At 43.8% G+C, this 13,135-nt stretch overlaps 1 protein-coding gene across 2 annotated transcripts in view; it reads right to left on the bottom strand.

Annotated features, from left to right (window-relative positions):
- Positions 1-13,135, bottom strand: part of EBAG9 (estrogen receptor binding site associated antigen 9) — a 166,001-nt gene that overhangs the window by 129,990 nt on the left and 22,876 nt on the right. For both annotated transcript variants that reach the window (XM_069220632.1, XM_069220633.1), the window contains one exon: positions 3,775-3,872. In XM_069220632.1, coding sequence (XP_069076733.1) covers positions 3,775-3,857 — 83 coding nt within the window. In that variant the 5' untranslated portion in view covers positions 3,858-3,872. The remainder of the gene's footprint in view (positions 1-3,774; positions 3,873-13,135) is intronic.

The following is a 13,135-nucleotide window of genomic DNA, read 5'->3' as shown; positions in this document are numbered from 1 at the left end:
CCTGCCAATTTAGAGGAGCTGACCCTCTGTGCAACACCATTAGGAGCCATTTTCAAACTAACAATAGCACAGTCTGACATCCCAACCCTGACTGGGCGGCGTTTAAAGTCATCATATGAGGATTCAGTCAGGAGGGGGTGCAGAAAGTTCTAAAATAAATATTGAGTTCTATTTGAAAGTTGGACCAGACAATCAGCGCAGACCCTTTAGCTCGTCCCTGAATTGCAGCTGAGTGAGGGAAGCATGCAACGACCCTAGAATGACTGCATGTGTTACAGACTCAAGACTACATACCTGTCAATCATATGGAGGGTGGCAGTGCAGGCTGACTGTTGGCATGGCTTAACCATCCTGCAGACTGTCCCTCCCCCCCCCCCAATTACTTGTATCAAAAACGTTTCAGGATAGGTAGTCATTTTCCACAGTGACATTCACTGGGTCTTTGTCGATCACTACTGAGAACTCTATATTGTACAGTTGTGGGTACATGAGGAAGACATGTTGTCTTTCCTGGATAAAGTACTGCTGCTTCGGTTAGGGACTTCAGAGGGTGAGGTACTGGGAGGACCCGCCATGCAGCAAGAAATCAGGAAGGCCATAGCAGATTTGGCATATGGTAGAACCCCTGGAGCAGATGGCCTGCCTGATGAATTACATTACAGCTACTCAGCGGTTCTCACGCTCAATTTAGCTTCATTGATTTAAGTGTATGTCAGAGCTCTAGACAGTGGCTCTTTACCAGACACTACTAGGGAATCACTTATGGTGTCGATCCCAAAGCCTAAGGGAGACTGCCTTAAGGTTATCAGCCTACAGGCAGCTCTCTGTGCTAAGTTGGAAAACAAAATTCTCAGCAGAGCATTAGACACCCAGTTGCTGCCCCACCTCAATGCATTATCCTGCCCTGACAAGAATGGCTTAATTCCTCAGCTTAGTACCTCCATCAACATCCAACACCTGGATGATTCTCTGCCACAACGTTAATAGTATCCATTGACATTCACAGTGCATTTGACACACTAGACTGGAGAGTGGTCACTTGCTGCATAAACCTTGGACCAGCGTGGGACAATTGGGTTGCTCTATTGTACAAATGTGCGCAAGCGCAGGTCCGGATGGGTCGGTACATTTAGAAGGCATTCGATATGCACAAAGGGACACATCAGGGATGCTTCCTATCACCGATGATTTTTTGCTTTGGCAACTGAACTACTTGCTCTAGTGATAAAAACAGAGGGCAGCTGTAGAAGGATTCCACTGCGGGATGTAGAGCATGTTTGTTTCTCTTTATGTGGATGACATGCTGCTATACCTCTGTGACGCTACTACTAGAGTCCTAGGACAACTAACCAACTGGAATAAGTATGGTGCCTTACGGCATACCAAGAATCTCAGGACCCACTGTGGCTCGAGCCACGATACAGTGTTGAACGGACCCCTCAAGTCCTCTCTTATTTAGGGTGTCAAGGTGAATCATTCCAAAGTAGATATGAGGGAAGGAAACCTGGGTGAGGCACTACGAGCCCTGAGGGGCTGCATGAGTTTTTGGCACCCTCATAAGTTAGCCATTATGGCCAGACTTGCGTGGTCTAGGATGGTCATCTCACCCAGAATCCTGTACTTTGTTGTGAACCTCCTCTTATGGACAAGGCAGAGCTGGGTCAGGGAGCTAAATACCCTGCTACATGACTTGGTATGGGATGGGGGCAGTCACCGGGTCTCACTGGAAGTGCTGAGACACCAGACAGATACAGGAGGATTAGGGGCTGGACTTTGAGTTGTACTTCTTGTCTGCCCAACTGTAATGACCGACAAGATGACTAGCCGGATGCCGTGTGACAAAGCTGGAGACATGCTGCAGGAGTGCCACTGTGGTTCTGACATAGGGAATGCGCTTAGGGCAGTCCAGCGCCCTGAGCCATTTAACCTAGGTCTCCGCTGCTGGAATTCAGTAGTCTAAAAGACACAACACCACCCGAAGTATGTGCCCGCGCTTCCTATAGTTGGCATACTCACACTTGTGGGAGGCTCTTTTACAGTTCGTCGGCTACAGGAGTGGATGACAGTGGGTCTTGAACTGTTGGACGACTGCTACGGGAGGGCAGGGCTTGCAACCTTGACTATCTAGTCAGAGATGAGGGCCTGCCACCGACAGAATTCCTGACATATGCAACACAATTGAGGTCAACAGGCTATATCTGGACAACAGGTCCCACACATGACTTGCTACAGATCTTACTGACCTTTGGTGGGGACCGCAGGGTCATGTCTTAAAGCAATCGGACAACCTTGTCCATGATCACAAACACCTTGCCTGAATTACAAAAAATGCTAGGAAAACAACCTGGGAAGACCATCCTAGGGAAAGCAATGGGAGTGCCATGCAGAGGGTACACAGAGTGTCACAAAACACATTATCAATACACTCAATTCAACTTTTTACACCGTACCTACCTCACTCCACACAGGCGGAACATTATGAAACAATTCAACACCATATGCTGCTATCACTGTGCCCAGATGGATGCCAACTACATGAACTTAGGGCCAAGGTATTTGAGTCACATCTTACACTGCATTTTCATGATTTACACACTTTAGAGATTTGTATTCTGGGCATTTACACTCACCAAAGGATAAATAAGTGGGTAACAGGTTTCTGTACCTGTCCCTGGTTATAGCTCTTAGGGACGTAGCACGACCCTGCTGGTATCCAGGTGGGCTTCCCCACAGTAGATGGAAGGCTGAGGTGTCTGCCATATGAGCTGAGGAACTGAGGGGGATCCACAGGAAACCCATAGGTGAGGTGCGGATGAAAGTCCTCAATACCTTCATGGAGCCAGACCACTAAATATCCTTATAAGTCTTTCTACAGCCACCATAAAAGAACACCTGGTCTGAACCCAGCTGGGGATCAAATATCACCATCATAACCCCCACCCGACCCTCCCTGTCAGATTACCATTCAGGTGATAATGACGCATAGTACTAGACTTGGCGCTGCAGGTGAATGGTTAACTGTTGATAACACCTAGACTGTAACAAATGGGCAATGAAGTGTTCTGATGCAACAACATGTAGTTAGAATAAGATTATTTTCAAACATAAGATACATGCATGTTACATTTGCATGACCCATTAATGCTCTGTATTCGAATGTGGCACACATGAATGTGTGTGTCTCACTACTGGGTACTCCCAACACGTTATTGCTTGTTCATCTTATAAAATGAAACTTTAATAAAAATATTTTTTTAAACTGCTGGCCAATAAACGAATAAAAAGGAGCAGAAAAAGTGACACCCACTAACTATTTAGCACAAAAATAACAGATTATGCTTACAAGAAATGAAACAAGCATTGGTAAAGCCAATAGGTCTCACCTTTTCTAAACATACAATGGCATAGTCATTGGATCTTTCTCTTTTATTAGAAAATGGGTTTGATAAATGTTGCACAAATTTCGCCACCACTTGTCCTTAACAGAAAATGCCATAATGAAGCTACCTCTTGGAATACAGCAATATGGAAACTAGGAGTAAGGTCCTTTGCTGAACAGAATGCAATAGCAGGTGTAAGATGTACCTTCAGAAAAGATAGTGTTATGAATAGAAATCAGAAGATGACGTAATTCTATAGTAGATACTTTTGACAATGGGTCAGTATTTTGGTGCAATTGTATACATTACAAAATCTTAAATTAAAGGCAAAATGATATACCTAATTTAGGTCTACAAATCTAATAGAAAAATTAATTAACTTAAAACAACTCACCTGCATATTAACCTCTTAAAAAAAGAGCAGAGCGATGCTATACAAGTGCAAATTTTAAAAAGACGGAACTGTGCAATAGCCATGATGAGTAGTTACACCTAAAATAAACAAAAACATATTAAATTAATCACTAGCAAAGCTAAAAACACCATCCCTCTATGTATTTATTTGTAGGATGAAGCAGTACTTATGTAAACATTTGTAACCATGCTAATTGAGTCACGCAGATGGAAAAACTGAAGATATTAGCTATTCGCAGTCCTAGCAGTCACCAGCAGGAAAGCACTGGTGCCCATCCTAAAGAAAAAAGTGCCAAGCAATTTTGTGCATCAAGCAAACAGCTTCTCTGGGCATCACACTCTTCCATGAGTGGCATATGATAGGATTTTATTCAACAAATGTCGGAATGCTGGTGCTTCCTTCGAATTCTTATTTTGTGTAATGACTGATTAAAATGTTAAAGTAGTGATGTAGATCGGGTACTCTTTACTTGAGGAAAAATAGCTTAACATAGCACTGCAGTCCCCACTGATGGTTTGTTCATAATCCCCAGAGTTGTAAGAGATAATTAAAGATTCTTCTTGGAAGCTGCTCTAATTTCGGGCATGATAAAAACATGTGATATCAATCTCTCTTTCTTCCACCAAAGTAGCAAGCAAAGGCATCCATTATCTGCAAATAAAATATACTGTTTCTGGGGTTGGGGTCAGGCAGGCTGTTCGAGGATCTGTGGCACAGCACGCACTCTCTGCAGGATTGCTGGCACGGACGTAAGTGCTTGACACGTCACGGAGCCAGGGGTGCAGAATGGTCCAGTGCCAATGCTCACTCAACCACTACCGAGCCTAATTTCTTCAAAACGGTCAGCCTTCCACCACTTCTGGCAGCTCAATAAAGATGGTGATTTTGCCTCATGAACATGGCTTCAACCCAGATGGCACCACCCAAGAATTGACGCTGTATACAAGGGGGAAGAGGATGATGACTACTGCCCAGATCAGAGGCTCCACCCACTCAGGACACTAACACTGGGGTTGGAGCATCTCCACGTCACGGTGTTGGTGTTGCAGGAGATTGTGCCTGGGAGTAAACAGAGCATCAGGCAGAGACAGGTAAATGCTGTGAATGCCCTTTACAGCTGTCCTGCCCTTTGATGACATTTAACTACAGACTTGAGGAGTCAGAGATCAAAAACCACTGAGCGTTTAGGAACCTTGTGGAAGTGCAGCCCCCACCAGCTCAAGATAACACCAAAATAAGTCAACACTAAAAGCAGCCAGAATAAAGGGGAGACACTCATGCCCAGGACAAGAAGGGCTGACAGTGAAGTGGAGGAGTCCTGTACTACCTGCTTAACTAGTTGTGAGACACAGCTTTATGACTTCTTGTAGGACATCATCTCCTATGCCGATGACACAGCTCATCCTCTCGCTCACAAAAGACCCCTCCAACACCAAAGCCAACTTCCGCAACATCATGACCGACATAGCCAATTGGATGAGAGACAGCTGCCTTAAACTGAACTCCGACAAAACCGAGGTTCTGATCTTTGGACAGAACACCTCCGCTTGGGACCACAGCTGGTGGCCAGAAGAACTTGGACCCACTCCCACACTGACTGACCACGCTGGCAACCTCTGCATAATCTTGGACAGCCAACTGGCCATGAAACAAGTCAATTCAGTCACCTCCGCATGCTCCGCAAGATCTTCAGATGGATCCCAGTAACACCAAAAAGGCTGTTGCACAGGCCCTCCTCACCAGCCGCCTCGACTACAGCAACACACTCTATACGGGTATCCCCCTCCCAGCTCCTTAGAATTCTTCAGACAATACAGAAAGAGGCAGCCAGACTCGTCCTGGACCTCCCAAAGTGTACCCACAGCACTCATCACCTCAGGAAACTCCACTGTCTCCCTGTCCAGGAAAGATGCCAGTTCAAGACACTCACAGATGCCTACAAAGCCCTCCACAATTGGACTGTCCTACATCAACCATAGGCTGAACCCGTGAGACACCTGTGTTCCTCTTCACTCTCCCTTGCATTGCACCCGCAGTGGCCTAGCATTCTTCTACGTCGCCGCCAAAGCCTGGAATAACCCCACCTCCACATCCGAATAGCACCCTCCCTGGCAGACTTCAGAAAACACCTCAAGACTCGGCTTTCCAATGCAAACGCAGCAACCTCAGCACCCAGATACCCCTAGCGGTGATAGTGTTGCGCTTTACAAATGATGATTGATTGATTGACATAAGAGTACTACTGGTAGCACTGGCAGAAAGTTCTCTGACTGAAAAAGGTATTGAGGAGTTCAGAGTTGAAGCTGGTCAAACTACGTTGAAAAGTGGGTGGACTTGAAGAGCGACTCAGAGGCTAGGAGGATGCTGCATGGCCAAGCAGGAGCAATTACACAGCATAAGAAATAAGGAGAGTTCTATCGCAGCACTTGTGCAGCATTTGTGAGAGATAGAGAAGCCAAGGCCTCTCAATTGAAGATCCTGCGTATTCCACAGCTGCAGCAGTGAGATATGAAGGATGTGATTACCTGGCGCTTATGAACAGATGTAAAGGGATCCAAGTGTGCTACTCCTACAAGTTGTGTAAAGCATTCTTTTTGCCAACATGAGCTCTGTGAAAAAAGCAACTGGAAGTTTTGACCAGGTTTCCCCGCATAGGAGAATTCAGTATGTTTGATGACAGACAAAATAATATAAATTGAATTAGTTTATTCTTCTCTTCTCCCTGTTTTTTAAGGTGTAGTCTAAGATACTTAGTGAAAAGGTTCTGACCAGAACTTTAATGCCCTATGTTTTTTGTCTGATTACGGGTAATATTTATATTTTTGGTTACACCTATGTAATGGTGCCTAGTTGACTTTTATGCTCAATAAAACATTCAAACCTAATTTGTTTCGGAGTATGCTACTGCTGCCACACACTAAAATATTCTTAAGCATTCCCTAAATGCGACCACCAGTGAATGAGGAATAACCCCTACACATTACGAAGAGCAGGTGAGAGAGATTTGCTAGAGAAATACTGGAGTCCTGACCTCAATGGGAATTGTGTTACTATGTATATATGTTATCATATTGTTTTGAATTTGTAGAGTTAGAAATAAAATACTTCTTTTTACTATAAAAATAAATATTTGATTGGGCATTGATTGGGCATTGATTCATTGATACTGCTGTGTGCTCTTTGAGCTATGAGTTGTCTTCACTGACCTGTATTTAAACCTACCCCTCAGGGAACCATGGGCTGCTTAGCCATAGCTACCACTAAGAGTCACATGCAGAAGGGGTACTTGGCCCAATTGCTCAGGGTCCTTAGTAGGTGGCGCCCCAAGACATAAGGAGTAAAAGGCCTCCACAGTTGGGCAGAGTAACCCCTACGTGGGCCCTCTGAAAGGAGTTCTGGCAGTAACCAGTTCTCTTTCTACGAGTCTGCAAATTTTAGAAGGAGTAACAACTTCTCTTTCAGTGTTCTGTACAACATCAGTATCAGGAGTGTTGCACAGACAGAGATGAATTAATTTCTCTGTGTATCGACTGAAGTATTATAAATGACTATACCCTAGTGCTAAATCTAAATATCTGACTAAGATTACACATTGCTTGTATCAAGGGAAAAATATGAAAGAAATCTGGGAGTCAATCGAAAATGTATTCAATTACATCTTATCATTTTTTTTTAGATCTGACCTAGAGACAAACTGTGATGTCTCGCCGCCTCACGTAATAAAAAATGTTAATCTAAAAAATACATGCATATTAAGAGAGGCTATGGGTCGGTCCACTTCATCCACTGGCCTGTTCAATTGCATTCACATTTTTCTTCAACCTACCTCAGTATACAGTGTGGGGGAAATGGTGCAGCCCAATTAAGCCACTGGCAGTCTTGCACTAACTGAATTTTGCCTGAGCACTTGCATCTAAAAACAAACAAAAAAAAGTGCACAACAGTGCTACGGCTAATAGGCCAAAACCTTTTGTTGCAAACGTTTTTTTTCTCTCCATTCCTTATGCTTTGTACGTTTTTATAAGTCGTCCATGTGTGTTTGAACTAGTTCCTCAGATTACAGAAATTCAAACCTAAAAATACGTAATCTTTGCACCAATAATATATTTAACTTGTTATGCACATTAAAACTAAAAAGGGTTTCTAAGCCTGTTCTAAGCAAACCTGCCTTCTAAGAAGCAACCATAGTCTTCTATTAAAATGACATGCAATGGTTATTTATTTTAATTTTAACGTCTTATGTTAGGCATGTGATCATCCCGTAAATGTTCTTTTTATTTTTGTGGCATATGCCTGAAAAGGTAAAAAACAAAAGATAACATATTGCAACCACTTGCCAAGGTCAAACGATTTGGCTTTGTCAATGGTTATTTCTATTTTTCATTAACCCAAAAAATAATTTACCAAATTCCCAGTTCTAAGACTACACTCATTGTGACAGACATCTTTAAAGTACCGAAAATAAAATTCTAAAACGTCACGCCCTCTTTCATCTTTGACAATGTCATTTGATTTCACACATCAATTAGATATAATGAAATATCAAGGCAGTGGGAAGAGGGAGGAAAGGGAATAAAGGGTGTAAGGAATAGGGAGAGTCAAAGAAAGGTGTGCTAGGTGCAGCTGGGCTTCAGAGTAAGGAGTAGGACATGCACTCCCATGGAGTGCTCAGTCACACATTTGTTGTTAAAAAAATGTAGCTCCTTGTCGTCAGCAGTGGAAGGATTAAAATGAAGTAATCAAAATTCAAGAAGAAAGCAAAATGCTCCAGGGGCAAGACAAATCGAAGAATAGGGTTGAAGGCTGATGAATCAAGAGAAGGAAAGTCCTTGAAATAGACAGGAAAGGCATAATCATGAGCAAGGGGCAGGTGCAAAGCCCACTCTAAGCAGTACTGTTTACAATGCTGTCGACAGCAAATCTACGAAAAACAGAATAGTATAGTGAAAGGGAGACAAGCGTCCACATTAGAAACAGTAGCCCTATTTTGCAAGGGTTGTAGAGTATGAAGTATTACATCGTGGCATACAAGCAGAAGGAAATAAGATTTATGGAACTTGGGAGAGATGGAAAGAATTAACTTGCTTTTATACAACATACAACTCTTGATTCACCAGCTTTTGCTACACTGTTAATAATACACATAGTTATAACTAAAATAAATAGTACTTAATGAAAGATTGAACATGTCTTGTTGCCATTCAAACTCATGACCTGCAAGTCCAAGCATGTGTTAGCAGTGAGCACTGATCCTACTGAGCCAGCTCACTGACAATAAAACAGAATATGGAAAATCCCTGGAAACAAACTGACATGGAATATCAGAGACTATAATGAAACGGGTTAAAAAAGTAATGTATATGTAGGGCCCCATTTCTGCAGGACAGAGAAACATTTAGCATATAGATAAGAGCAAGACTGGAGGTGGATTTTCCTGCACATAAATACAGCGTTTTGCGGTGTAAAACCTACCATCAGAGTTGGAGATGAATACAAGGTAGGATAAATTAGGTTGATTGCGCAGCTTCAGCAAAAGGTTGGGTGTGGGCGATCAAGAACATTCAGTGATTCAGATTACAGAGAAAGTAGCTAGGAATGACACAAAACTGGAGAGCCAAGAGAATGGCAGGTACATGAGGGTGCTAGTTAGGGCCAAGCAGATCCAGACAGCATCCTAAGTGGTCAAGTGTATGCTCAGATGTGGCTCCCTTGATCACTGTGCCACTGTAATCAAGTTCAAAGTCTCCAATCAAGATGAAACCAGTCTTGGGTTGCTGGTATTCTGGTTCAGTGAAAACCTGACATGGCAGTTTGGGCTGGAGTGTTAATAATGGAGGAGGGTCAATAAGGAAGGGTCAAGACTGATTTGCATATGGCTGGGTCCAAACTAAGATTGCATGGTGAACAAAAAAATGATGGGTTGAAGTGCTACCCTGAGTGATTACCAGTGATTAGACATTTCACAAACATCCTCCCACCATCTTTTGTGTGTTTGATGACCTTTTCTGTATGCCATTAGTGAATGCATTAAGAGTCAGCTATGATGAGATGCTGTAAAAAAAACTGGTCTCTTTGCAGATTCGCCCCACTTCTTGCCCCTATTTGAACTACTAGATGCTGATAGTTTTTACTTTGTTAGTGCACTGGAGCCTGCTGAGTAAACCCAATTGCTCGTGCACTCTCCCATAACGGATTTGTCGACTTGATAATTCTCAAATTGGATAGGACTTTACCTCTTTATAAGTCCTTAGTATATGCTACGTGTGGTACTCAGGGCATAGGTGGTAAAGGGGTCCCCAGGGCTGCAGCACGAGTTTGTGCCACCTTGAGTAACCCAAGCAAACTACTGATAACAGGCCTGCCATTGCAGACTGCCGGAGCAGAGCAAACTGCTCGACCTTGACTGTGTCCTCACCATGTGTGGCACAGTCCCATGCACTGCCTTTAATATATGTCAGACATCCCTAAAGAAGGCCTCTTCGTCCCAGGAGGCAGGGTGCAGTATATGTGAAGTGTAGGCATGTAAGCATGAGCTAATACGTCTCTATAGTGTCTTTCCCATTAAAGTACCTGATAAGTTATAGCCAGTCCATAGGATAACATGGGACTTGCACCTGGGCAGACCCGGGTTGTTAGCGCCATTATGTAACTGCCTAGCTGAGTCGAGTTTGGTGTCAAAGAAAGTGCCTTCTCTCCCCTGACCTCAATCTGGTGTCGCGGGATGGCTGGTATATACCCAGGTGTCACCATAGAGGCTACCCAACCGGTTGTCCAAACTTCTTTGAGCTCTGGATGGTCAGACTGTGCTTTCTTGTGCCTGCTGCCGCCAAGACAGGATACTGACCTACTGCCACATAGTGCTGAACACCCCGAGGAGTCAGAGACAAAGGCTGAGGCAGGAAGGAGGTCACACCTCCCGCCCTCAGCCAGGCTAGTAAATTGGAACTTCTGGGTGGTAACCTTCGAAGGCTTCACCACCTCTGATAGCCTTCTGGGATGTCCCCTGCGAAGGAAACAGCTCTCCCCCTGCCCCAGGCACATCTGCATTTTAGGAGTGGCAGAATAGAGGGTCCTGGGTAGCAAAAGGTAACCCACTCCACTGGATGTGGTCATCTTGGGGGCAGATTAGCTGCAGAAGCTAGCTGCCTATTGGCCACTAGCTTCCACACCCTCAACTCTCCTAAATCTAGGATTTAAGGGACACCCCTGACACCAAAAACCCAGATCTGTTCAACCAACTTCGGAAAAGGACTCAGAAGAGACATGTGCTGCCGAAAACAAGACTTTGCTCACTGCATCAAAGCAAAAGAGGGATACTCTGTCTCTTTGGCAACAGACTATGAACTGCATGAACAACTCTCAACCTTGCCTCAAACTCGGCACTCCTGAGCAGAAGCACCCTCAGTTTCCCTTGGACTAGTGGCACTAGTCCCCTGCAAACTACAGGTAAAAAGGCTCACAGAATCCAAAGATTCACCGGCCTTCGGGCCCTCCATGGGATCATCCAAATCCAGCTCATCAAATGTTCTCTAGGAGTTGTAGTCTCACCTGCCCCAAAGTTTCAGGCTGCTACCTCGCTCCTCAGGACCCCGTAAAGCACCCAAAGCTTTTTGTTGTGCTTACCTCTGACAAGGCTTGCTGGTTACCAGTCCAGTAATTGACCCTCACAAGTAAAACTGAACTGACTGTCGTGACTTGGTCCTAGGGCCCGTACCATCAAAACCCTGTAGGGGTTCCATTTAACTCGACCTGAAAGTGACCGATTGTTGAGAGTGTTTTTTCCCATTGACCACAAGGTTAAATTTACAATGTGCATTTTTGCTGAACTTTAATTTCACTTCCAAAATGGTGATTCTCAGAGGTTTTACTGTATAAAGAATCAGGATTTTCTTAAAGACAAGGAGGCTAGCATTATGCACAATCCTTTTATTCACCACTTCTGCAAAGCTCCTTTAAAGACAGACTTATAGAACCAAGGGCCAGATGTAGCAAAACGCCAATTTGCGACTTGCAAATTGCGAGTCCCTGCGACTCGCAATTTGCAACTCGCAAATTGGTATGCAGTACGGTGTCTCAGACACCGACTGCGACTCGCTATGGGGTCGCAATGACCCACCTCATTAATATTCATGAGGTGGGTCGCTAATTGCGGCCCCATAGCGAGTCTAGGCACTCGCAAACATGGAGGCCTGCTGTCGTGAGCAGACCTCCATGTTCGTGACTGCTTTAAATAAAGCAGTTTTTTTTTTTTTTTAAGGGTAGCCCGTTTTCCTTAAAGGAACGAGCTGCACTTAAAAAAAAAAACGAAACCTTTAGTTTCGGTATTTTTTCAGGGCAGGGAGTGGTCCCTTGCAATTTGCGAGTGGGTTACCATACACTTCAAGTGGATGGTAACTGCGACTCCATTTGCGACCGCATGGAATTGCATTCCACTCCGAATCGCAAATAGGAAGGGAACACCCCTTCCTATTTGCAATTCTGAAATGCATATTGCGAGTCGGTCCCGACTCGCAATATGCATTTCTGAATAGCAAGGAGGCTTTTGCGCCTCGCAAACGGCGATTTCCGCCGTTTGCGAGGCGCAAACCCTTTGCTACATCTGGCCCCAAATGAAGTCACATTAACAAAGAATCATAACAGCCCATATAACTCCATAACAACAGTCCTCTTCCTCTTTTGTTTCTTTGATATCTTCAACCTCCTTCTTCATCTCCTTCAAATTCCCCTCGCTTGAAGGATAAGCCTTCTAACTTCTCATATATCTAGAAAAATATTAAAAACAATCTTAAAACAAACTCAACATAAAAGTTCTAACCTGAAACCAAAAAGTTAACACTTCTCATATTATTGTATTATTCTCCAATATTTCAATTCACGCGAATCCTTACAATCTCCCATGGGTGGAATGGGAGGGATAATGCTAGCCTCCTTGTCTTTAATAAAATCCTGATTGTCTAAACAGTAAAACCTCTGAGAGTCACCATTTTATGTCAAGACAGGAGGCTTGCATTATGCATGTTTAAAGCTTAAACTGCTACGTGTTCAATTGGTTTGAACAAGACTTTCCTAAACATATCCTCACTAGACCAATGAGCTGCTTTCATAATTTCCTCCAACTTTCCACCTCTCAAGAAAGTTTATGAAGCCATAGCTCCCCTTACAGAATGTGCTGTCAACAGTTTCAAATTTATACCAGCCTCATCCATTACATTCTTCACCCATCTAGCAATCATAGCTGCAGATACCGCCCTGTATGGTCTCACATACGAAATCAAAAGTTGATTTGTTCCTTCCCATCTAAACTCACACATCCTATTCTCATACTCTTTTATACACCTTA

The sequence above is a fragment of the Pleurodeles waltl genome, chromosome 2_2, assembly GCF_031143425.1.
Source record: "Pleurodeles waltl isolate 20211129_DDA chromosome 2_2, aPleWal1.hap1.20221129, whole genome shotgun sequence".
Classification (NCBI taxonomy): Eukaryota; Metazoa; Chordata; class Amphibia; order Caudata; family Salamandridae; genus Pleurodeles; species Pleurodeles waltl.
This window is presented reverse-complemented; position numbering and strand designations above follow the sequence as displayed.